Below are 24,599 nucleotides of genomic sequence, written 5' to 3'. Positions count from 1 at the left end.
TTGAGTTTAAACCTATAACAAAAGTTTTTAAAGGACACGAATTTACCGTTCTCTTGAAGGAGATCCTGGATTCGTATTATATTTTGATCAAACCAACTTTTGTAGAATACAGGTTTACCATTAATTAATATTTTTTCGAATATTCCAAATTACCTCCTCATAAGTGAGTGAGGTCTCGTTTCTTATAGAATTTTTAGTCATTTGCCATTCTTTCAGTACGTCAACAAAGAACGGTGGCAAATTGCCAACCCGTAGTGTGTTAACGTCATAGTTACAATTTGTCAAAAAGTGTAATACTCCATATCTCTCTAGGGTTGCGTTAGGGATGGTTTTCCAGGATGCTACGTTTTCGGATTTTATGCGTGGCATCCATGCGACTTTTAAGGCTTTATTAAAGTCAGTCATTTTAAGTCCTCCATGTTTTCTCTCGCCAATAATAGTTGATTTCTTGATTTTAGAGGGCTTCTCATCCCAAGTAAATTTAAAAATTATTGAGTTAATTTCTTTGATTAGTTGTTCAGGCATAACGAGTACTGACGTATTGTAAATTAATTTTGAAAGATCTAACGTTTTACTAATGTTTATCTTACCAAGAAGCATAAGGTTTCTTCTCTTCCAACTCTAGGTTCCGGATTTTCTCTATAAAATTTAACTCCGTTGCTTTACGCAAATCGTATGAGAAAAAAATACCAAGGGCTATTATCGGGTCTCGTGGCCAGCGAAAACCGAACGGAGTTTCAACGTTGTTTTTCCAACTACCGAGCCACATCCCTTCTGTTTTTGTAGCGTTAATTTCTAAGCCAGATAGATTTTTTAAGTTATTTAAAAGTACCAGTAGTTCTGGGATGGAATCCTCGTCTCGCACGAAAACCGTGGTGTCGTCAGCATATAAAGACACTTTGATTTCTTTCTCACCAACTTTAATTCCATTTATCGTATTCTTATTTCTAATAGGCCCTTTGCAGCTAAGCCATTACGTGACCTACTTTTCATAATATTATGGGTTATGACTTAACAAATGCCAGAAATGGAAAAAGCATGTCGAAAATCTCAAAATGGCCAAGTTTGAGGCCCCCATCATTAAGGAATGAGATTTTATGACAGTCTGAATTTTTAAAAGAATAAGAAGATTTGTATGGAAAAAGTTGTTGGAGAGCAAGGTCTTGCTCTCCAGCAACATTTTCTATACAAATCCTCTAAATTTTCCGAAAATTCGAGCTGTCGTATAAACTTACTCTTTAATGCCAGGGGCCTCAAACTTGGCCATTTTGGTATTTTCGATGCGCTCTTTCCATTTCTGGCATTCTTTAAATTATAGCCCATAATATGAAAATTTTCTCGGAAAAATTTGGTCACGTGACCCCAGCTGCAAAGGGCCTATTGCATTGGTAAGAGCTTCGATACCTATTGCAAATAGCAATCCGGACAGATGGCAACCTTGTCTGACACCCCTCTCTAAAGCAAAGAATTCTGACGCATGGCCATTATTTAAAACACAGTTTGTAACGTTGTTGTAAAAGATTTTCACCCAGTTTTTAACGTCAGGTCCAAAATTAAACTTGTTAAGGGTGTCGATAAGGAAATCCCATTTAATAGTGTCAAAACCTTTTCGAAAATCAATAAAAGGGGCAACTCCTGGCACATTTTTCTCGTCTGTATATATGACATTATGTCCAAAATTAAACGAACATTTTCACCGATAAAACGGTCTTTAACGCAACTGGTTTGGTTAGGGTTAATAATTTTTGGAAGAACTTTTTCTAATCTCTCCGCAATTGTTTTTGTCAGTATTTTATAGTCAACGTTATAAGAGGGGAGATTGGTCTGAGATTCTTCAGTGATGTGGTGTCTTTATTTGGTTTCGGGATCAGTGTAATAATCCCTCTTCTTTGAGAAATTGACAAAGTTCCTGCGTCAAAAGCAAAGTTAAAACTTTTCACCATGTCAAGATGCAGTTCTTTCCAAAAAGATTTATAAAACTCTGCAGGTAATCCATCTGTTTCCGGCGATTTTTCGTTTTGGAAATCATTTAAGGCTTTTAGGCATTCTTCATCGGAGACCTTTCCTTTACACATTTGCTGATCCGTATTCTCTACAGGGGTAATGTTTTCGAAGAAAGCGGAGGCTCTATCGTTTGAGTTTTCAGGGTGCGTAGCCGAAGTGTAAAGAGCTTTATAATATTCCATTTGCCCTCGCAGGATCTCGAATTGATCGTTTGTGACCGTCTGAGCGTTTTAATTTTGCAATTGCCTTTTTGTCATAATTTTATAAGTACGGGTGTTGCGTTCGCCATCTTCGTACCATCTCACCTTACTTCTTAGAATTGCACCTTTTGTCTTGTATTGCATAATCTTCTTTAGGCGTAGTCTGATGCTTTGAATTTCACAAATTATATGTTTGTTAGTTGCCTCTGCTTCAGCTCTTTTAAACAGATCAATAATGCGGTTCTGGAGAATAGTTTCAGTGGATTTTCTTTCTCTAGACTTGCTTTTGGAATATTTCACTTTAAAACCTCTAATCTCCATTTTAATCAGATCCCATCTCACATTTAAATCTTCAACATCAATGTACTTTTGCTTGAAATTTTCTAGTTCTACACGTAACAATGACACATAAGTTTCATGGTGAAGGAGTGACTGATTAAATTTCCAAAAACCTGGGCCTTTTTTTTGTTTGAGTTCTGCACTTTTAAAGTGAATAAAAATAGCAGAGTGGTCCCTTTCAGGAGCGACAGCGATTATGCATTTGTTGGTCAGGTTCATTAGCTGTCTGGAAATTAGAAAATAATCAAGACGACATTCTATTTTAAAAGACTTATTTCTTCACGTAAACTTTTCTTCGTTTGGGTCTCGCTGCCTCCAAATGTCAGTTAGCTCATATATATTATATAATTTATTAACTTCTTGAATTACCGGTATTTTCCGGGAGAAAGGATTGTCGCCCTTCTTATCAATGTCAGTCAACGTACAATTAAAGTCGCCACCTATGATTATTGTTTCTTCTTCATCATTTGGTGCCTAAATGTTTACAAGTACAAGTCGTGTATCTGCAAACATCCCGTCTAAAATTATGTATCTACCATTTTTGTCGGTAATTTATTTTTCAATCTTGAAATTTAATTTTGGATGAAAGAGAATTATGGTCCCTTTGCTATGATTTGTACCGTGATTAAAGCCAATTTCGCCTCCCTATTCTGCTCGCCAAGTGTTTTCGCATTCTTTTGACTGAAAGTTTCTTGCAAGAAGATAAAGGAGCTGTTTTGATGATCCAGCCACCTAAACACGGCGCGACGTTTTAGCGATTTGTTTAGTCCTCTGACATTTACTGATAGGCCTTTGATATCACAAAGATTAGTCCTTAAGAATTAAAGCAAAGGGTGTTACCACAGATCCCAGATGACCATGTGGTCTGGAAATGCGCAACATGGGTTAGGTTTTCTTGACAGAGTTTATACATTTAGGAACATTTTAACCGGATTGATTGATGAACAGGGCTTTAATTATATGTAGTGGAAATCCTTCGAGAAAGACGGTACTTCAATGTAGTAGGAATAAGTAAGGAACGTGAGGCGACGCGATGAACAGTTTGCTTGAGCATTTGTTTCTAGGCGAATGAATTATCCCATGGTAGTTCTTACGGATCCCTCTAGAATTTAAACTGTATTTTTTTGTTTGAGTTTTGTAACATCAGAAAGAAGACTTTTTTAATTTCACAATCATGTTCGACAGACATCTGTCATCTTCAGTGCAATAGCTGTTAGTATCTGTTTAGAATTGTGTAACCGTAATTACACTTTCAAAGCATGCATGCAAACAAGGCATCGATGTTCAAGAACCGTCACCGAAGTCATACAAATACTTCTTGAACAGCTACAGTTAATATTATACTGGGTCGTGAGATTAAATTGTGGAGTGCAAACTTCATCGACTTTCACCTGTCATGACAGTCTTAATTGTGCGTTTATTTTGATTTTCGACATCATTCTACCTTTAAACTGCAAGTTAACATACTACTGGCATGATTTCTGTCCCTTTGATTATCTCACATCATGATCCTAAAGCTGCAGCAACGCGCCCAGTTTGACCGTGATCTGTCAGTAACCGCAGAAACAGTGATAAAATATAGAAATGTTCCCCATGTGTTATCACAAAGGACACTTTATTCTTGGAATTGGGTTGAAAGAAAAATTTTATATTTCTCATAAAGAAGAGCTGTTTGCTTCTAAACCATATGCTTCCGAGACAAGCACTGAAAAAGTGATGAAGAGATAAGACTTTAGTAAGGTTGTTTTGAATTGTTTGGATTTCCTATTCAGAGCTATTTTCATCAGTTATTTACCTTAAGAGACAGAAAGGAATAATCAATCATCATGAAAAGAAAACGCCTTTGTAATCATTTTTCCCGTTGTATTGAGCGAGTACAACTCATTTCCTTTGCGAATTAATACTCTCGCTATCACAAAAAGATAACTAATGCTAATTACCTTTGTTAAACGTTTGTTCCAATTTTACTGCCATTCTATGTTGTCACGCAGTCCATCAATGGAACTTGGCTAAGGCCACTATTTGTTTTATCAAGCGAAAATCTTAAGAGGTCAGTGTTTGCAGTCCATCAACTTGCCTGATGAAACACTATTTTGTGTTCGTTCCCATAACGAGAGTACAGTTTGTTCATTTTGACCGAGTTTGACCTAAGACAGGACATGTTCAGTAACGCTTCCAATCAACAACAGGCGTTGTCCTTTTCTTGTAGCTCGATTGATGAAAACTGGAGAAACGCATCTTTCTATTACACAGCTATTTTTTCGACTTCCGTATTAATTGGCGTTTCTTCACATGTGGCAGTTGTGGGAAATGCACTCATTTTGGCGGCAATTTGGAAGAGGACGTTTCAAAGAACACCATTCCATATCCTTCTGAGTGGATTAGTAATCTAAGATTTGTGCATGGGACTCATCGCCCAGCCTTTCGTTGTTGCAGTCGATTTGACCCTCTTAACACAACCTAAAGAGGTCTGCGACGATCCCAAATTCTTTTTGACCCTATTAGCAATTGGTAATGGAAGTGGAACTTACTTTATTAGTATTACAATGGTCTTTATAACACTAATATCCATCGAACGACGGCTGCACATGTATCGTAGATCCTTGGTTACAGCCCATCGTGGCTACCTAACAATAACCGTGGTTTTGATTCTACCAATACCCTTAGTTGTTGTACGACTTTTTAGCGACGTTAAGTATGAAACTTATAGCCGTGATGTGTATACTACGATACTGGCCCTGATGCTCTTTTGTTTTGTTACCACGTCGTTCGCCTATTTTAAGCCGCCAGCAAGTCCAAGAACATGAAACGTCTCAGAACTTTGGTCAACCAGCAATAGATCTGGCAAAGTACAAGAAATCTGTGGTCTCGATTCTTCAAATTCTACTGCTATTTTCTGTCTGTTTCTTGCCATTTGTTGTGTCCACTGTCATGTTTCTTTTTTGGGGGAGGAGTTTAGAGTTAGGTGTCGCCTTTTGTTTGTCTATGCTGATTTTACTCTTGTCCTCTGCACTCAATCCAAGTCTTTACCTTTGGAGGATGAATGATATTCGTAACGGAGTCAAGCAATTGTTTTGAGATTGCTACTTAAGAGCGAGGCTTCGATCTAAGTGAATTGCGCTCAGGTTATTTCCAACAAAGGACTCAGTGTCTTTCTCAAGAACAAAACTGCAGAAGAAGTAGATAAAACATAAATGAAACTAGTGCTCAACGATTCTTATCTGAATGGTCGGACATGAAGATGTCCTTCAAACTCATGTACCACATGAAAACAGTACTACATGGAAGTACTGCTCAATAGCATTTTTTGAATGGTTACACACTAGGGTTCCATCCACAGACTTAAAAGTTAGAACAACAGCAACTTAAAACAACTTTATTATTATTATTATGACTCGCATATTTACAATTTTTACAGAAATAGGTATGCAGATTAAGTTAAAAACGCTCGATAATAGAAAGAACAAGAGCCCGCAGGTAGCCTGGGCTAATCTAGGCGGGCCACATCTACATTTATATTAAAATAAATAAATAAAGAAAGAAAGAAAGAAAGAAAGAAAGAAAGAAAGGAAGGAAGGAAGGAAGGAAGGAAGGAAGGAAGGAAGGAAGGAAAAAATAACCACCAGGTATAGCATAATAAACAGTACCACATAAAAGTAGTACTCTGTGGTTGCATTTATGTCAATTCCAATTCTATGCAACTGAACTGTGTTTCTTAAATCATTGCATTCTAACAGTCCAAGCTAAAAAGAATTGTCTAGACGTCAGATCTTTTTTCAAGGGCCATTTAAGGACAGTTCAGTAATATTTCAGGATTTGTCTTCCTGAGAATCAGAAGTAAACTCTATACAATGTATTAGGTAGGGACACAAAATACAGAATACTCAAAACTCTTTTGAAGACAGGATTGCGAATCGAATAGCAATTTCTCGAATTCTCAATGAATACCCAAGTATTCGAAATTTCTTAACGGGAATTACCGTCACGTTCTATATATTTTACTTCCCTGGGGTTTTCGGTTAAAGTGCCGCATTTCGAAATTTCGACAATTTTCAGATTTTTCAGAAACCCTCAAAGGAAATTTCCCTTCCATTTGCCCTCACTTCAAAAGATTTTTGTTTGAAACTAATTTGAGTAGTACCACTTCATCGGCGCATTCAAATTGGATAGGTAAAATTTCAATTCATGTATTTCTATTTTAACTTACGCTGCAATCAGTTTAGTCGGAAAGCCTTGACGGAGGTAATTTATTACAGGGGTAATAATGTGAATACAATGAAGGAAATATAGACAGAAAAAGACAAATTTTCAGCAGGTGAACGCTGCAATACTTAATTCACACTATCTGGATCGATGTTAAAACTATCAGGAAAAAGGATTTCGACCTGTTTTTCTGGCTCCAGCTTCATCAACGTATTCTAACAAAACAGACCATGTTCAATAGCACGGCTTTATATCTCAGACAAAGTTCTTTCTTGTGACTCGGTAGATGAAACTCGCGATGGCAACGGACCTTTACTGCTACAAACCTATTCTCTCGTGTGCCATCATTATTGCTATTTTATTACCGGTTGCAGTGACGGGCAATTCGGTGATTTTAGCGGTAATCTGGAAGAAGACTTTTGCGAGAACACCATCCATATTATTTTTAGTGGATTTAGCGTTTACTGACTTTTACTGGCTTGGCGTACAATGTCAGTAGAGATTACGATTCAGTTATTAAGGCCATAGACACAACTGGCGTCAGTATTGCCATCTACTTTTTTGCAGCCAATTTATACCAAAATGTAAATTATAGTTAATGTCTAGCCATACTCCCCAGGAAAGAGATTAAATCAGGTCACTTCTGGTCACGGATCACTTCCCACATATGAGTTACTCATGTCGGATGATTCCGCTTAGCCAATCAGCATCTACCATGCACGTGAAATCTTGCACTGTATAATCACATGTTCAGCCGTGCACAACACAGTTCTTGCACTTTCTCATTCGCAGAACCAAAATTTAGAACCAAAATTTTCCAAAAATTTATTTGTTTTATTTGTGGAAATGGCTCTTACAAAGCGAACAACTCGCAAATCAACTGATGGAAAAGCTCCGCGAGAGCAGGTAGCTACGAGAGCAGCCCAAAAGAGCGCTCCGGCCGTCGGCGGGGCAAAAAAACGTAAACAGACGTAACCAAGTCGGGCGATCTCACTCATCGTTGATTGCTTAAATGGCCAAGAACAAGGTGGTCAAGATGCCAACTTTAACAGCGTCCAACTCGCTCAAATCAAATCAATTGTTACAGCGACAGTATACGAAACCATGCAAGCCGTCGCGACCAGCGCTGCCCCTGCCGCAGTTGAGGCCATGAAGAATGACGCGGTTGGAGTACAAGTCAACGCTCAGTCGCAGGAGAACGAAACAACTCCCGCCATTATTCAAGGGATGCCAAACCCTCTCGATGGAAACACGGTAACCCACTGCAGGACGTACCAGCTAATTACGTCAAAGAAATCCAGTCCGGTGAGTTCTTTGAACTATCGAAATTGTTACCTAAAAATCTATCGGCCTTTGACGATGGGGATCCCCTAACCCTTACAATGGAAAACTGTGTCATCAAAGTCAGCAAGAAGGCCCACTCAGGTACCTCCATCACTGACATTGAACAGTGGACTACCGCATTCAGTACTTATATGAGTATCTTTATTCGTAAATTCCCCTTAAGATCTCAGGAATTTTTGCAGTACATGAGCATTATAAGGTATGCAGCTCAGTCTCATAAGGGCCTGGGATGGTGTATATACGATTTTAAATTCCGTCAGAAGGCTTCCTTAGACAAGTCACTTGTCTGGTCAAGGATCAACCAGCAGCTGTGGCTCATGATATTTACAGTGGCCCCTTCTGTTTTGAGGGAGGAATACCCTCTTTTTTCAAAAGGACGCCATGTCAGTGTCTCTGCCGGGGCCGCACCTAGAGGCACCTGTATTAATTTCAACAGGACAGGATCCTGTCTTAGAGAGCCATGTGCATTTAGACACGTCTGCAATAAGTGCAGGGGTTCCCACCTGGGCGGGACTGTAGCTTCCCCTCCAACCCTCCACGAAGCAGATACAACAGCAAAGATACCAAATCCAGTACATCTAGTAAATCTAAGCACTAAGGGTAAACATTATCCATTATCCACTCCAGTAAATGTTAACTCGTTAGAAAAAGTTATTGATGGTCATCCCAACCGTACACTAGTTAATCAGTTATGCCATAATCTTAGGTATGGTGCATGCGTTGGCTATACTGGGCCCCGGGTCCCCAGATTTTGCAAAAACCTGCCCACAGCATTGGCCCAACCCGATATTGTAGCTTCCAACCTGGCTAAGGAGGTAGCTCTTGGTCGCATTGCTGGCCCTTATGACAGCCCGCCCTTTACCAACTTTCAGGTCTCCCCCATTGGTTTGGTACCCAAAAAACACTCAAGCAAATTTAGAACCATTTTTCACTTGTCATTCCCGAAGTCAGGAGCAACTAGTATTAATCATTTCAGTTCAAAGGAGGACCACAGCCTTCAATACATTACAATAGACAATGCAATCAAAGGGATCCAAAGCCTTGGGCAAGGATGTTTCCCTGCTAAGACTGATATCGAATCTGCCTTTCGGCTCATACCTCTCAAACCCAAAGATTGCGAACTGTTTGGTATCTGTTGGGAAGGAAAGTTCTACTATGAAAAAGTTTTACCTTTCGGCTTGAGGAGTGCGCCATACATATTCAATCAGCTTTCGGACGCCATTGAGTGGATCCTAGTGAACAAGTGCTCAATTTCATCTGTTTGTCATATCCTGGACGATTTCCTTATTATCGAGCCTGCGTCACCTTTGCCCCCTCATAGTCAAAATTTGTCAAGAGAGTTTAACCAGTATGTTACTCTCATTCAAGAGTCTTAACATCCCGATAGCAACTGACAAAACTGCTGGCCCAACTCAGGCTGCAAGGTTGTTCCCCCGGGAAGACCCTTCCTACAGCGGATGATCGAATTGACTCGTAATGTCAAGCAACCCCACCACCACATCAAGCTCAATTTGGGTTTTTTCAAAGATTTCACCATGTGGCAGAAATTTATTGCTAGCTGGAATGGGGCCAGTTTTCTCCTGGCAACTGCTTGGGTTGACTCGGAGACCCTAGAGCTGTACACAGATGCATCAGGCGCACTTGGTTATGGGGGAATATTCAAATCCAAGTGGTTTTCTGGCCCTGGGGGCCCCACCAAAAATTAGGAGAGCCAGGTATTAGCATTGCCTGGCAAGAATTATTTGCTCTAGTTGTTGCGTGCCATTTGTGGGGTGAACATTTTTCCAACAAGCGAATCCTTTTTTATTGCGACAATGAGTCAGTAGTTATCATTGTCAACTCCAAACGGTCTCGTATACCAGGGGTCATGGATTTAGTTCGTCACTTGACCCTTCTAACTCTCAAATACAATATCTACATCCAAGTTCAACACATCGCAGGCAAAATAAATGAAATCGCCGACTCCCTTTCTCGCTTTCAGTTCAAACGATTTCGTATGCTGGCTCCATATGCAGACCCAAGTCCGTGCCCGGTTCCACAGGAACTTTTACAAATCTGAATGCTGACTTTCAGCGGTACCTTGGACTGTCAATCGCGGCCTCCACCAATCAGACCTACAGTTCAGGGGAAAAGCAGTTGTTGGACTTCTGCCAGTTAACAGGCCAACAAATCTACCGATGTCTCCAGCCAGTGAAGAATTATTAATGAAATTTGTTGCATATATAGCTCAATCTATAAAACATTCCTCGATAAAATGCTACCTTGCGGCTGTTCGTCACCTTCATATCCGTATGGGTTATGAGCTTGATCTGAAAAAATTTGTGCGCCTTCAATTGGTTTGCCGGTGAGTCAAACGCTCTCTAGGGGATCGTACTAGGGTACGACTCCCTATAACTATCCACCACCTGCAGCTTTTTATGCTCTCTTAGCAGTTCCCTACACCAAACATTTTGATTCAGTCATGGTCTGGGCTGCGATGACATTAGCCTTTTTTGGTTTTCTGAGATTGGGTGAACTCACATGCAACTCAAAATTTTCACCTGAGATTCACCTTGCCTCAGAGGATGTTCGGTTCTTCCCTCACCAGGGCAATCCTGACTTTATGAAATTGAGCATCAAAGCCTCCAAAACAGACCCATTCCGCTCTGGCCACACCATAACTATAGGGAAAACTGGCCTACCCCTCTGTCCAATTTTGGCCATGCAAAAATACCTGCGGGCAAGAGACACCTCCTCCGGGCCTTTGTTCATATACTTCTCGGGCACACCCCTGACTAAAACAGCCCTAGTGTCAGAAACGAGGGCCCTATTGTCCCGGTCAGGTTTCAATTCTTCCCATTACGCTGGGCATAGTTACAGAATTGGGGCTGCCACAACAGCAGCATCAGCTGGGCTCCCCGCATGGCTAATTAAAACAATGGGTAGGTGGTCATCAGACTGTTACGAGCGGTACGTAAGAGTTCCTCATTCTATTTTATCTGACGTTTCAAAAACCCTCGCTAGTAAAACACATCTTTAGCCCAGTCAGTTACAAAGTCCTTAATGGGAGAATTTTAAAACAAAATAGATGTATTTACACTGTACTTAAGCCCTTTGTGCCCCAATATCAACACGCATTTTCTCCTCTCTGGCATCCAGCATTTTTATTTTTATTTTATTTTTATTTTACCTACTATTTCTACCCACAAGTTATGAGATTCACTCCCATCATGTATATGTGAGGAGACATTAGATGTTGGACCCATTGGTGCTCAAAGGGCTGAAGTAGCTGCATATATTTCTAAGCAACAAAGTTTTGAGATTTGATTTGATTTGTAACATGTACATGAATGTACCGTTTTTATCGTCTATGGGGAATACACCTTTTGTGTATTTGGTGGGGATGAAGTGCTCCCATAGAGGTCACCCTTTACCCCATAGACTCTTATTATTCCTTAACCTGGGGGATTCGACCCCTAGAGAGGATTATCAATTCTCCATACCCTGGGGGATTATTACCCCCTAGAGAGGATTATCACCTCTCTCTGAGCATCCTGGGGGATTATCACGCCCTAGAGAGCATGATCACCTCTCACTCAGTACCCTTGGGGGATTATCACCCCCTCTTGAGTATTACCACCTCGTACTGAGTACCCTAGGGGATTATCATCCCTAGGGCGATCCTTACACCTCTAGGAAAAGTGACCTAGAATTCTTCATTGGAGTGCTTCATCCCTTACCCCTTTTCCCCACAAATGTTTTGGTTGTGTTGTTTGTTTATATATAATTATAGTAAGGGTTCTGGGTTAGGAACATTAACACAACAGTTTGCCTCATAACACCTATGTCCGTTGAACGATGGCTGTACATGTCTCGATGATCCTTAGTCACATCGTGTCGTGGTTGTCTCTCTCTCATCATAATATTGCTCGTTTCGATTCTTTCAGTTGTTTTTTCGTGTTTTAGCTTATGATTAACACAGCCATGGCAAAAGCATGAGAGTTGCAATTATTGCAACCATGCTCACTTGCTACCTAACCACGTCTTTGGCCTATTTTAAAGTTTACCGAATCATTCGTCATCACCAACAGCAAGTGCAAGCAAACGAAGCATCGCAGAGTTATGGACAGCAAACAATAAACCTCGCAAATTCCGAGATATCTGTCACAACGATGCTATTTATTATAGCATTACTTTCTTTTTGTTTCATTCCATTTGTATTTTCCTGCGGAATCATAGTAAGTCTAGACCAGCAGAGAACAGAAGCATATGCTGCGATAGTGTGACCGTCATACTCATATTTTGGTGGTCTTCACTAACCTTGGCCTCAAATGAAATCAGTATTAATACATTAATAATATAATCAGTATTATAATTAGTTCCTCCTTGACCTGCAAAGAACGGTGTTCTGAAATTCAAAGAACTTGGAAACAAGTGAGTTTTGAATGTCAACTCTTCCCTTGCCTCGATTAGTTCCGGAACTAATTGCGGGGGCAAGCAATTCTTGTTACCAATGAATTCACATTATCTCGACCGTCAGGAAAACCATCAGGAAAAAAGATTTCAATGAACTGCTGAAAACCCGTTCTTCTAGCTCCAGCTTAATCGACATACATTAACAAAACAGACCATGCTCAATAGCACGACTTTATATCCCAGACAAAGTTCTTTCACTCCTTGTGACTCGCCAGATGAAAATGGCGATGGCAACGGACCTCTCTGCTACAAACGTATTCTCTCGTGTGCCACCATTATTGATATTTCATCGCCGGTTGCAGTGACTGGCAATTTGGTGGCTTTGGCAACAATTTGGAAGAAGACGTTCGTGAAAAAAGCCATTCCACATTCTGCTTAGTGGATTAGCGTTCACTGACTTGTGTACAGGACTCATTGCTCAGCCACTGTATGCCGCGGTAGCCTTAATGTACATTGTCAGGAAAGATTACGATTCAATTATCAAGGCCATAGACACAGCTGGTGTCAGTATTGCCATCTACTTTATTGCCACAACAATTCTCCTCATAACACTAATATCCATTGAACGATGGCTGTACATGTCTCGACGATCCTTGGTTACGCCGTGTCGCGGTTGTCTCACTGTTATCATAATATTGGTCATCCCGATCCCCTCAGTTGTTTTTCGTGTTTTAGCTAATGATAAACACAGCTATAGTAATAGCATGAGAGTCGCAATTATTGCAACCATGCTCAGTTGCTATCTTACCACGTCTTTTGCTTATTTTAAAGTTTACCGAATCATTCGTCATCACCAACAGCAAGTGCAAGCAAACGAAGCATGGCATAATTATGGTCAGCAAGCAATAAACCTTGCAAAATACAAGAGATCTGTCACCACGATGCTATTTATATAGCGTCACTTTCTTTTTGTTTCATTCCTTTTTTCGTTTCTAGTGGAATTATAGTAAGTCTAGACCAGCCGAGAATAGAAACATATGTCGCTGATAGTATATCCGTGCTCCTTATATTTTTGTCGTCCGCACTCAACCCTGGCCTCTACCTGTGGAGAATGGATGATATTCGCAATGGAGTGAAGCAATTATTGTGTAGGGGCACCTAGAGAAAACGTCCTAGAAATATTTCATCTCGATGGTATGAATTGTATGTATTCTTGAATTTGGTTCATCTGGAAACGCACTACCTGTGGAGAATGGATGATATTCGCAATGGAGTGAAGCAATTATTGTGTAGGGGCACCTAGAGAAAACGTCCAATCGAAATCTTTCATCGCGATGACATGGATTGTATGTATTCTTGAATGTGGTATATCTGGAAACGCACTGACCATGGATTAGGCTTTCTTATTAGAGTTTAAGGAGATTTTAACCGGACTGATTGATGAACAGGTCCTTAATTAATTCACAAGCATACGGGCTCATGTAGTGGACATCCTTCTAAAAAGATGGTACTTCTACATAGTAAGTCACCAAACGAGAGGGGACGCGATAAACAGTTTGTTAAAGTTTACGAAATGGTGTGTTGACTGTATAATCTATGGAAATCTAGAAATCTAGACTGAAATAACTATTTCTTCCAATATGGGATTTTTCCCAAAATATGCGCATATGCATACGTGTTACTCATCGTCCAAAATAGGCTTTGACATTAACAAAATGAATTTTTAGCAAAAAAAGGCGCCACATTTCTGATGTTGCATCAAGGTTTTATTTAGAAATTACCTTGTTCAACAGCCACATAATGCTCACGTAAGAAGTGACCTGACATAACAACGAAGCTCGCTTGAACTTATTTTCTGCTAGGAGATTGAATTACCCCATAGTATTATCGACCTCTCTAGATAATTTAAATGAAGTTCGACAGACATCCGTCATCGTCAGTGCAGCAGTTATTGTAAGAATCTATTTAGAATTTTGTGGCCATGATTTCACTCTCAAGCATGCATGCAAACACGTTATCGATATTCCAGAACAAGGATGTTCCTCACCAAAGACATACAAATACCAATTTTTATCAGTTGCAGTTATAATATTACGCTTGGTTGTCAGATTAAATTGTGGAGTGCCAACTTCATCGACTTTCACCTGTCTTCACAGTTGTTTCTTCACCTGTCTTCACCTGTCTTCATTGTATGTTTGTTTTCCTTTTCGACATCATGGCGCCAGCATGATTAATGTATTTTATAAACCGGCACTGCAGCGGCGCGCCCAGTTTGAGCGTGACCTATCAGAAACCGTAGAAACGTTAATAAAAGAAAGAAATGTTCCTCGTGTCACCGCAAAGAAAACATTTTTCTTGGAATTGACTTAAACATAACATTTTATATTTCCCATAAAGAACAGTTGTTTCTTCACCACATGTTTCCTAACTTAGACTTAAAATGTGATAAAGAGATATGACTTTACTAATGTTGTGTTGAAATGATTTGTTTTCCTATTAAAAGCCATTTTCATCAGTTCATATTTACCCTAAGAGACAGAAAGGAATAATTAATCATCGTGCAGAGAAAGCGCCTTTGTAATCATTTTTCCTGTTGTATTAAGCGAGTACAACTCATTTCCTTTGCGAAATTAGTACTCTCGCTATCACGGAAAGAAAACTAATACCAGTTGCCTTTGCTGAACGTTTGCTCCAATTTTGATGCCATTCTATACTTTCACGTAGTTCATTAATGGAAACTCAGGCCTTTAAAGTCAAAATGGAGAGGACGCTCTCGACCAATTGAACTTAGATTAGGCCGCTGTTTGTTTTATCAGGCGGAAATCTTAAGAGGTCTTTGTTTGCAGTCCATTAACTTGCTTGCCTCAAACATTTGTATTCGTCGCCATAACGACGGAAAAATTTGTTCATTTAAACCGAGGTTTACCCATCACAACTGATTATCGATGTTTGTGACCAAAGACAGGACATGTTTAGTCACGCTTCCACTCAGCAGCAAGCGTTTCCTTTTTGTTACAGCTTGATCAGTGCTACAGCTATTCTTTCGACTTCCGTATGGAAATAGAAAACATCTGAAAAATTACTGGAAGTTGTGAGAAATAAAGTTAGAGACAGCCGCTTTTTTATTTTAAATTCCGGTGACTAAAACTTGTCGCTGCCAATATTATGGTTATAGGATTTAAAATGACAGCCGTCATGGTAATGTATTTCTTGATTTCAGAATTATCAGCAAAGCACCAAACATCACTCAAAAGTAATGAATCAAAATCATAAAAATAATGCTAAAAGATGTACAAATGTAAAAATTACATTATTAAAGTCAAATTTTGTTAATAGAAAGAAAATTCAAAATTTAAAATATGCATTGGAAACATTGAAGTCCGAGTACGATGACATGTATTATTAAATTGCTCCCAAATAAAGTTGAGATTAATATAAAATAGTAGAGTTCAGCAGCTTTCTGTATGATATTGCAAAAGGTGTAGACAGTTAAAATCAGCCCGAACACTTTCCACTCTTTCCCCCTTTGGTCTGATTAGAGTGAAAGACGTGGCATGTAAAGGAGGTCTAAGTTGATTACATCCCTAGGGCTGTTCTTTTAGGGTTTTTCTCACGAAAATTGAATTCCTGTCAAAAGTTTGTGCGGAAAGCCAGCAAAGTCCATGGCAAATTTCACAGCATGCTTCCCATGGCCACCGCTCAAAACTTACATTGCTTGCAGCGTAGATGACACAGGACGGCTATGTGATCCGTTTGTATGCGCCTTTACTTTCTGGAGTTCAATCATCGTTGCTGTTTTATCGCCGGTGGCAGTTGCGGGAAATGCACTTATCCTGGCGGCCATTTGGAAGAAGACTTTTCCGAGAATGCCATTCCATATCCTACTGAGCGGGTTAGCCTTCACTGATTTGTGTACAGGACTCATCGCCATCCCTTTCGTTGCTTCAAAAACCCTGGTGTTCTCAGCCAACCCCGGGATAGCCAAGGAGAAGCCAATGCTCGTACTGACAATAGAAGCCATTGGCGAGGTCAGTGCTACCTATTCTATTGCCATCACAGTATTTCTTATAACACCGATGTCCGTTGAAAGATGGCTGCATATGTCTCGCCGATCCTTGGTTACATCTCGTCGCGGTTATTTCACCGTCACTGCACTGTTACTCATTCCAGTTCCACTTGTTGTCTTACAATATTTGGACATTGTAAATGAAAATGATGGACGGGAGTTGATTACTACGATTGTGACAATGATGCTCTTGTGCTACCTTACTACAGCATTCGCCTATTTCAAAGTCTACCAAGTTATTCGTCGTCACCAACATAACGTCAGAGTAAGCAAACCAGCCCAGAATATTGGTCGACCTGGAATCGACTTGGCAAAATACAAGAGATCTGTGGCCACCATTTTATATATTCTTTCGTTATTTTCTCTGTGTTTCTTACCTTTTGTTGTCTCTGCTGGAGTGTACATTTCGATAGGCCCCAGTTCAGCAGTATATGCGGTCAGCAACGTTTCGTTGTCGCTTTTGTTTTTGTCATCTTCACTCAACCCTGGCCTTTACCTCTGGAGAATGAAGGATATTCGATATGGAGTCCAAAAAGTACTCTGTAGCCACAGATAAAGAATATCTAAAAGATTTCTTAGATCTGTTGGTGTACTGAACATGTATGCCTCTGAATCGATTAAAATAGCTTGTTATTTTTTTGGTCGGTTCATACTGTAAAATAATTGACAACAAACTTCAATTTCTAAATTTACTGACCTCTCCTATGATGTATTCGATATGTTTGTTGAACAAAAATACTTAAGCCGTTGCCTACTAGTAACTTTCAACTCAATTTCTAGTGGTCAGTGAGAGAGAAGTGTTTTAGCGATGTGCGCTTATTGTAACCCCTTATATGATGGTACCGTCTAGTTAGCAGTTTCATCTCAGCACGTACAGCATTTGTAAATATGTAGATAGCACTTCGGTTTCACGTAATGTCAGGGTAAATATGAAACGTTCTTTGTTAATCGCATAATTTAGTTTTTGCGTTCCTTTTTTCGTATTTCAGTTTCCAAACGAATAAACAAATAATTTCTCCTGATAATAATTCTCAATCTTTGTAAAGCCCTTATATGTCGTGAATAAAGAGCAAAATCAAATTGGGAATCATCATCTTCAGGTGGTAACGTATTTTCCGAAATAACGTTTTTTGGTTTTGGAATATCGCCGCAAAATGTACAGTAGCATTTCATGGAAATCAATGTAATACAAATGAAAAATAAAACCCTTTTCATTAGTCTCCTCTTACTACAAAGATGAACTTTGTGATTACTTTTTTGAAATCCTCTCACCTGCAATTCATCATAAACTTGGAAAACATGAATCGACAAATGATTTTCCCCTGCAATACCGGCCTCATGCTAATTTGGTGCTATTTAGTTTTAGTTTTAACTAAAAAGGGGCGCCATGTAGTTTGCTATTTATAACTTTATGATGTAACTATACTGTGCAATCATGTAGTCCATCAACCAGAATGTAAGAAGGCGTACGCGTAAGGTTTCCCATAATCGCCCGGGGGTACTTCCATATATAAGGTATATGGGTATGTGCCGCTGTAAAGGGTATGGTTTTCAGGCAGTTAAGTCTGGGATAGGTTATAGAAATCAGATAGTCTATAATAGGGTATAATTTATATAATTACCGGAAAAGTGGCCGGTGTATCAATTACTTAGTCTAGAACAGGGTTCTTTACCCGGGGTTCTGTTGTAGAAACTAAAACTCGAAAGTGACTTTGTAAGATATTGGTTTAGTTAGCTTATGTTGGACTACGATAATGACAACGTTTCTGCATGGAAAATAGCTAGTGTGGGATTGGGTAGGGGTTTTTCTGTGGCTAGTCTAGAATAGGGTTGCAAAATCAAGTTGATCATGGTCTAGATTAGAGTAAGGGTTTCAGTGTCTCAGCGGCAGACCCCTACCCAATGATTTACAGAGGACGTAACTGCCACAGGCGAAGAAAACATTCAATGTAATAAGTACATTGTGTTCCATTAACGGTTACCAAAATACCCATCTCTGGATGATTAGACCGTTATCATTGACCGCATCATCAGATATTTTACAGCGTTGAGAACCGTCTTCTAACCCTTTGCTAAGTGCAATAACTCTATTATTAGCTATCTGCATTTGTAACTACAGCTGATCAGCACTGTAAATTGAATATATATATATTTAATGGCGCCACGACGGTTTGCTGAAAGGATCTTTCGAAAGTAAATTTCAAAACCTGCAACATTCTAAATTAAATTCAACCATATTTGCTAAGGCAGAGGACTTTTCTTAAGAATTTGACTTTACATGACATTTTTCAATAATTTGAAAGTAAAATAAAGAAAATTATATGTTTATAAACTGTCACCATTAATTAAACTACGTCTTCACCATTCACTATTCAAAAAATATTTAAATAAAAGAAATCATTTTAAGGTTACTTCCCACCTTCAAAAGTGAAAAAAAAAATCATTTTTTCTTTTATTTGCCCAAATTGAAGTTTATCATTTTATCTAACATTTACAGAAAAAAAACTTAAAAGTCCCAAAAATCGCCGACGTTATTTAACAAAATTTGTTTTCCAATAAAAGTTAATAAATAATGAAGGTGTCATAATCTCATAAGTAGGTGACGTCTCGGAGGAAATTTCGCGGGAAGCCGGTTCTTATTTCATGTGATTTGCACATTTTCTTTGTGCATTGCGCGTTCGAGTTTCATGGAGAAATCTAAAACAAAAAGAAGTCCTTGGGTAAAATCAACGAAAAAACCAGGGCCAAAGAAGAGAAAAAGGAAAGGTTTTGGGGAAGAAAGGAAAAAAAGCCTCGCTGAAAGCGACAAAGGCTCTTGGTTCGGCCAAGCGCCTTTGTCGACATCGACCGATGAACACGAGCGGTCTAATTCAGCTGGTTCACTTGGTTCTTCCGTTGGAGCAAGACATAGATTTGTCAGACATAGATTTGGAAATGTGCTTTCCTTTGACTTAAAATAATTTGTAAATCAACAAAACACAACCTACCCCAAAGACCTCATTTCGGATATGAGAGCAGCCCGAATGTTCTCGCTCGATTCGATTGATTCTCCTTCGGTTGACGCGTTTCGTTTCTTGACGCGGGATTTCCCTTGCCTTTGGCAACTTTACCCATTGCCAGGATTGCTTTTCTTTCGTCTTGCCGGTCAAAAGATCGAAAACGTGACTGTAATGCAACACTTTTCCCGGGAAATTCTAACCCATTGTAGTTGACGCCAGGAGGTCCTGTTACGCCATTGGCTTGCGGTTTCAAGAGGCGACTTAATCTCGTGGGGCGGCGCGAGTTGTTTCCAAACCTTTTTGAGCGAAAATCTCGCGTTTGATTTCTCATAGAATGTGTCGACTTTGAGCCAATTAATAGGGTATGTAGATTTCACGGATTTTCGTAAAATTTGGCCAAAGCATTCCACGGATAATAACAAACAAAACGGTGTCAGGAAGTTATCATATTTGAAATATTTTTCCCGTGGTGACCATTTACGCAACGCGTCTCGTATATTTTTAGCTTCTTCAACTTTGGACTAGGATATCTTGGCAACCAATCAGAATATCGAAAAAGCCTGACACCGTTTTCTTGATTGATGCCTGTTGAATTAGACTGTGCAGCCATTTTGCTCGTGCCGCGGCATTCGATACCCGATTAATTCACGGGAACAACTCTCGGTCGTTTCACAGTTTACCGGCTGCTGACACTTCCCAAAAGAAAAAGTCACTTAAATTATATTTTTCTCAAAAACTACATTTATTAAGCTTTCTACTGATATATAGTTTCTTTAGGTTTTATTGAAACTGGCGCACGTACGAATTTTTTCCTGAAGGGCACCCGCGAAGGTGGGAAGTAACCTTAATCAAGGAAAACAACACGTTTTGCACCCTGTTTGCACAAATAACGCATATCTTTGGTAAATTTGAAAGAAACTGATACACACATGGGATGCACGTATGTGATGCAACGAACGTTCTACCAGCTGAGAACACGCACTGTTATGAAATAAGCTGAGTTCGGTTTGAATAATGCGATATTATTAATTATGTAAAAGGTAATTACATCTCCAGGGCAGTTCGTTTAAGGTTTATTTTCATTGAAATTGAATTTCCGTCGAAAGCTTGTGAGCAAAGCCAGTTGGGTCCATGACAAATCTCACTGGATGTCCTCCACTGCTTGAATCGTACACCGCTTGTAGTGTAGATGACACAGGGCGACTATGCAATTCATTTCTATGTGTCTTTACTTTCTGGACTTCAATCATCATTGCTGTTTTATCACCTGTGGCAGTTGTGGGAAACGCACTTATCCTGGCGGCAATATGGACGAGAACTTTTGCGAGAACGCCATTTCATATCCTACTGAGCGGTTTAGCCTTCAATGATTTGTGTACAGGACTCATCGCTCAGCCTTTTGTTGCTTCAAAAACCCTGGTGTTCTCAGCCAACCCCGGGATAGCCAAGGAGGAGCCAATGCTTATATTGAGGAAGGGAAAACTTTCAAATTAATTTATGGTAGACAGCGAGTCACAAGAGTCACTTTTGCGTGTACACTAATTATATGATGGTGCATTGTAGTTTACTACCTTTATGCATTGCAGTTACCACTTTCATCTCAGCGCGGTTATTCTTTTAAAGAGTTTGTAAGTTTGGAAACGGCTGTAGCACGCCACTTTCGCGTAATGTTAATGAAAATGTAGAATCTATGTAAACTACAACTTTGCAGCTTCCTATCTTAGAGTTGCATCTGTTCATGTTGTTCGCTCACCTTTGGTCATGCTGGCAGAGAGAATTACTTTTCTGGCTTGACTGTTTTACTGATACTGAAATCGTAATCTGAAATAAATCTAATCTACCAGATACATACTTTTTTCAAGGTGTACGTAGCCCTTGATCTGTGTGTCTTCGTCGGTATGAGGTAAAAGTAAAGTCAGTGTAAGGTCAAGTGGTCCAGGCTTTCCATGACATTAAGCGAATGGGAGTATCTGTAATGGTAAGCTAGATACCGAAGCCGAGTCAATGTTTTAGCGATCACAAGCTTTTGACGCTGTCACGGCGTCCTTCCCAAGTAAATGTGGTGGGAATCTATCTGTCACGTGAGCTTGGGTGAACCAAGTTACGTGCCAAAACAACCCCGTATAGGACTGGAAGCTCAAAGTGAGCGTCAGGGACTGGCAGAGAATTTCCAAGGCCTCACGAAGAAGTATCTTTATTCCCTCCTGCATGGAGGGTTCCCCTGTGAGCATGTAATTCGTCAATACCCATTTATAAACCTGCAAGAAGGGATACTGTGAGAGCAGTGTTTTGTCCAAGGACGCAACGCAATGACCCTGGCCAGGCCAGGGTTTGAACCCGTACCACCTGATCCGAAGTCTAGCGCGCTAACCATCATGCCACCGTAACATAGCGAAGATGAACTCGATGAATCAATTATTATCTTACACTAGATTTCCCATTGAACCGGTGGACTCACACGAGGACCCGATCTACCCATGACAGTGGCTTAGCTAAGTTCTATTGTCACAACTTACACAGTGAGCTGTAATACATGTAATTAATAAAACTGTGCATGGTGAGATGTTGTATTAGAGATCTTCTTATCGGTTTAACCTTGGTTTACACCTCGGCATCTGAACTCCAATGTAAACTTAATCAATTTTCCCTAGAAAATTCTTTTCTTCACGGTTTCGTTTACTGAACATCACTTGTGATCCGATAAAACTGCAAGTAACTGAAACAAATGCTCTTTTTACATCTATTTCCTGGTCTTGCAGCAAACATTATCTTACTTATGAGATTGCGTTTTAGGAGAACCCTTCACCTGCAATATATAAACTTGCAATAGTTCCTTAAAATGGAACTCATCCTAATTCAACATCTATTTTTAGTTTATCTAGAGTCAGTATATATCTAGTGGTAAAGTGGTAAGATTTATTTTTCATTAAGATTTTCATCTACAACTCACATGTATGATTTATTTAAAGTATCGATCATCTGATTCTAATTCTGGTTCTGGTTAAGCTAACAAGATATAGAATTTAGTTGAAGGGCTCCTGACCTGAGTATTTCGTTGGTGTTGGTATGGGGCCCACCCCCAAAGTTATCAGTAACATCAGTTCCAACTACCGAACAGCAATAACCTAGGCTACACTGTTATGTAGTAAAACGAGACTAGAGATCATTTTGTAGGAACGTGTACAGCAGAACCTGTCGATACCATTTAAATGCAGCCAAGGGACGACAGAAGCAGGTTGCTCACAGATCCTCCTCCTAGAAGAACCTGGTGGTCCTTCAGTAGAATGGCATCTGCAGGCGATAAATTTGGATATGTGGCCTAGAAGAACACTATCGAAGCTACGACAGACATATTAACGCCCAGATCGATAATCAGATGATGGCATTTGTTAAGAAAAAATAATTAACCCAATTCGAAACGTTATAAAAAATAGGCCAAAAATGTTTCCTACAGTTGTCAAGGCATTCGAAGTTCTCAGTTCGACATGGAATTTCATTCTGTCCATTTGTTTATCCGTATCAGCAAGATAACTGTTTCACTCCATTGCGGATATCTTTCATTCTCCAAAGGTAAAGACCTGGGTTGAGGGACGAAGACAAAAATACAAGGACTGCGGAAAAAGTTTGGGCCAACGCCATTCCTAAACTGCCTCCTAGACTAAAGTTGACGGCAGTAATGAGAACATAAGGAATAAAACAGAAAGTAAGTAAGGCTACAATGTACAACATCGAAGCAACAAATTTCTTGTATTTCACCAGGTCTATTACTTGTCTACCAAAATTCCGAGAGGTTTCGTTTGCTTGCACTTGTTGTTGGCGATGACGAATAATTCGGTAGACTTTGAAATAGGCAAATGACGTGGTGAGACAACAAGACAGCAACACGGTGATAATCATGATCTCAGTCGCAGTTCTATATCTTTCATGCACAGTCCATAAAACGCAATGAGCAACAATGGGAATTGGAATGAACAACAGAATCGCGACAGTGAAACATCCACGACTTGTTGTAACCAAGGATCGCCGAGACATGTGCAGCCAACGTTCAACGGACATCAGTGCTATCAGAAGGGTCGTGACGGAAATAAAGTAGACCGCACTGCTTTTCCCGATTGCCGATATGGTGATAAGTAGCGGCGTTTTGGTAACTACTCCAGGGTTTACCCATGCAGTACATCAGCGTCGGTGAGACATAGAAAGGCTGGGCGATGAGTCCTGTGCATAGATCAGTGAACGCTAACCCGCTCAGAAATATATGGAACGGTGTTCTCACAAACGTCTTCTTCCAAATTGTCGCCAAAATCAATGCATTTCCCGCCACTGCCACCGGTGACAAAACTGCGATGATTGTGGAAGTCGCAACTGAAAAATTCAACGCCCTTTCGGGAATAATTGTAGGACAAGGAGTTGCGTTATGGGACATAGCTCAGCGATAATTAAAAGATCAGCTTAAGTTAATTGTGCAGGTCGGTAAAAGCGAGGAAGTTTTTAATATCGACTTTTAGAAAGTAATTTAAATGTAGATCATTTCACCTGCTGACTATTTCTATTCAGCACCACTGCTGTCATTTCAGTGTTTTTGACGTGTTTGCTTTTTATAACAGTTTTTGTGTCACAACAAATTTCTATCCTCTTCTATCATCAAGCTAACTCAATGTTGTCTGGTATAGTAGGATCCATGCATAAGCCCCAAATAGTGTAGCCTCCGATAATACCGAGTCCTGAAAAAGCGCACAAAACCTTGGAATTAAAACTGACTGCTTTTCAAAGAAATAGCCGAGCTGAAAAATTGATTTTATTTTTGCTGGTAACTAATTTTCTTTCATGTATAAAGAAATAACTGATAAAATCCAGGGATGGTAGAACGCTCTTGTTATGGGAAACGCGCATATTAAATGCTCATCAACGCTATAGCATGAAACCCAAATTTTTTCGTTTTAAATTAGCGTGAAGCATCCATATGAAGCTGAACTGCCTAGTGAATATGAGAGCGATGGATTTTTTAATTTTAACTGCTATCAAATGCAGATTGCTTCACCTGCTTTCTGT

At 39.7% G+C, this 24,599-nt stretch overlaps 2 protein-coding genes and 3 pseudogenes across 2 annotated transcripts; 4 read left to right on the top strand and 1 right to left on the bottom strand.

Annotated features, from left to right (window-relative positions):
- The first annotated feature begins 4,702 nt into the window (after positions 1–4,702).
- LOC149107367 (uncharacterized) lies at positions 4,703–6,162 on the top strand (annotated as a pseudogene).
- Positions 6,163–7,906: 1,744 nt separating this feature from the next.
- On the top strand, positions 7,907–11,412 carry LOC149107366 (uncharacterized; the record flags this gene model as incomplete). The annotated part of the gene is made up of 1 exon (XM_089297134.1): positions 7,907–11,412. A coding segment is annotated over one exon (1,560 nt), but the record flags the coding sequence as incomplete, so codon positions are not given.
- Positions 11,413–12,591: 1,179 nt separating this feature from the next.
- LOC149107365 (melanocortin receptor 4-like) lies at positions 12,592–15,038 on the top strand (annotated as a pseudogene).
- A 942-nt stretch (positions 15,039–15,980) lies between these two features.
- Positions 15,981–17,107, top strand: LOC149107364 (high-affinity lysophosphatidic acid receptor-like). The gene has a single exon (XM_089297133.1). It carries the CDS (start codon positions 16,148–16,150, stop codon positions 17,105–17,107), a length of 960 nt encoding a protein of 319 aa, XP_089153259.1. The 5' UTR covers positions 15,981–16,147.
- A 5,341-nt stretch (positions 17,108–22,448) lies between these two features.
- Positions 22,449–24,085, bottom strand: LOC149107363 (QRFP-like peptide receptor; annotated as a pseudogene).
- Positions 24,086–24,599: the final 514 nt, after the last annotated feature.

The sequence above is a fragment of the Orbicella faveolata genome, unplaced genomic scaffold, assembly GCF_042242905.1.
Source record: "Orbicella faveolata isolate gen_17 unplaced genomic scaffold, um_ofav_v1 contig_27, whole genome shotgun sequence".
NCBI classification, from domain to species: Eukaryota; Metazoa; Cnidaria; class Anthozoa; order Scleractinia; family Merulinidae; genus Orbicella; species Orbicella faveolata.
This window is presented reverse-complemented; position numbering and strand designations above follow the sequence as displayed.

Bases quoted from the DNA above. Each gene is read 5' to 3' on its own strand.
- LOC149107364 (XM_089297133.1), top strand. From the start codon at position 16,148: ATGGCAAATTTCACAGCATGCTTCCCATGGCCACCGCTCAAAACTTAC.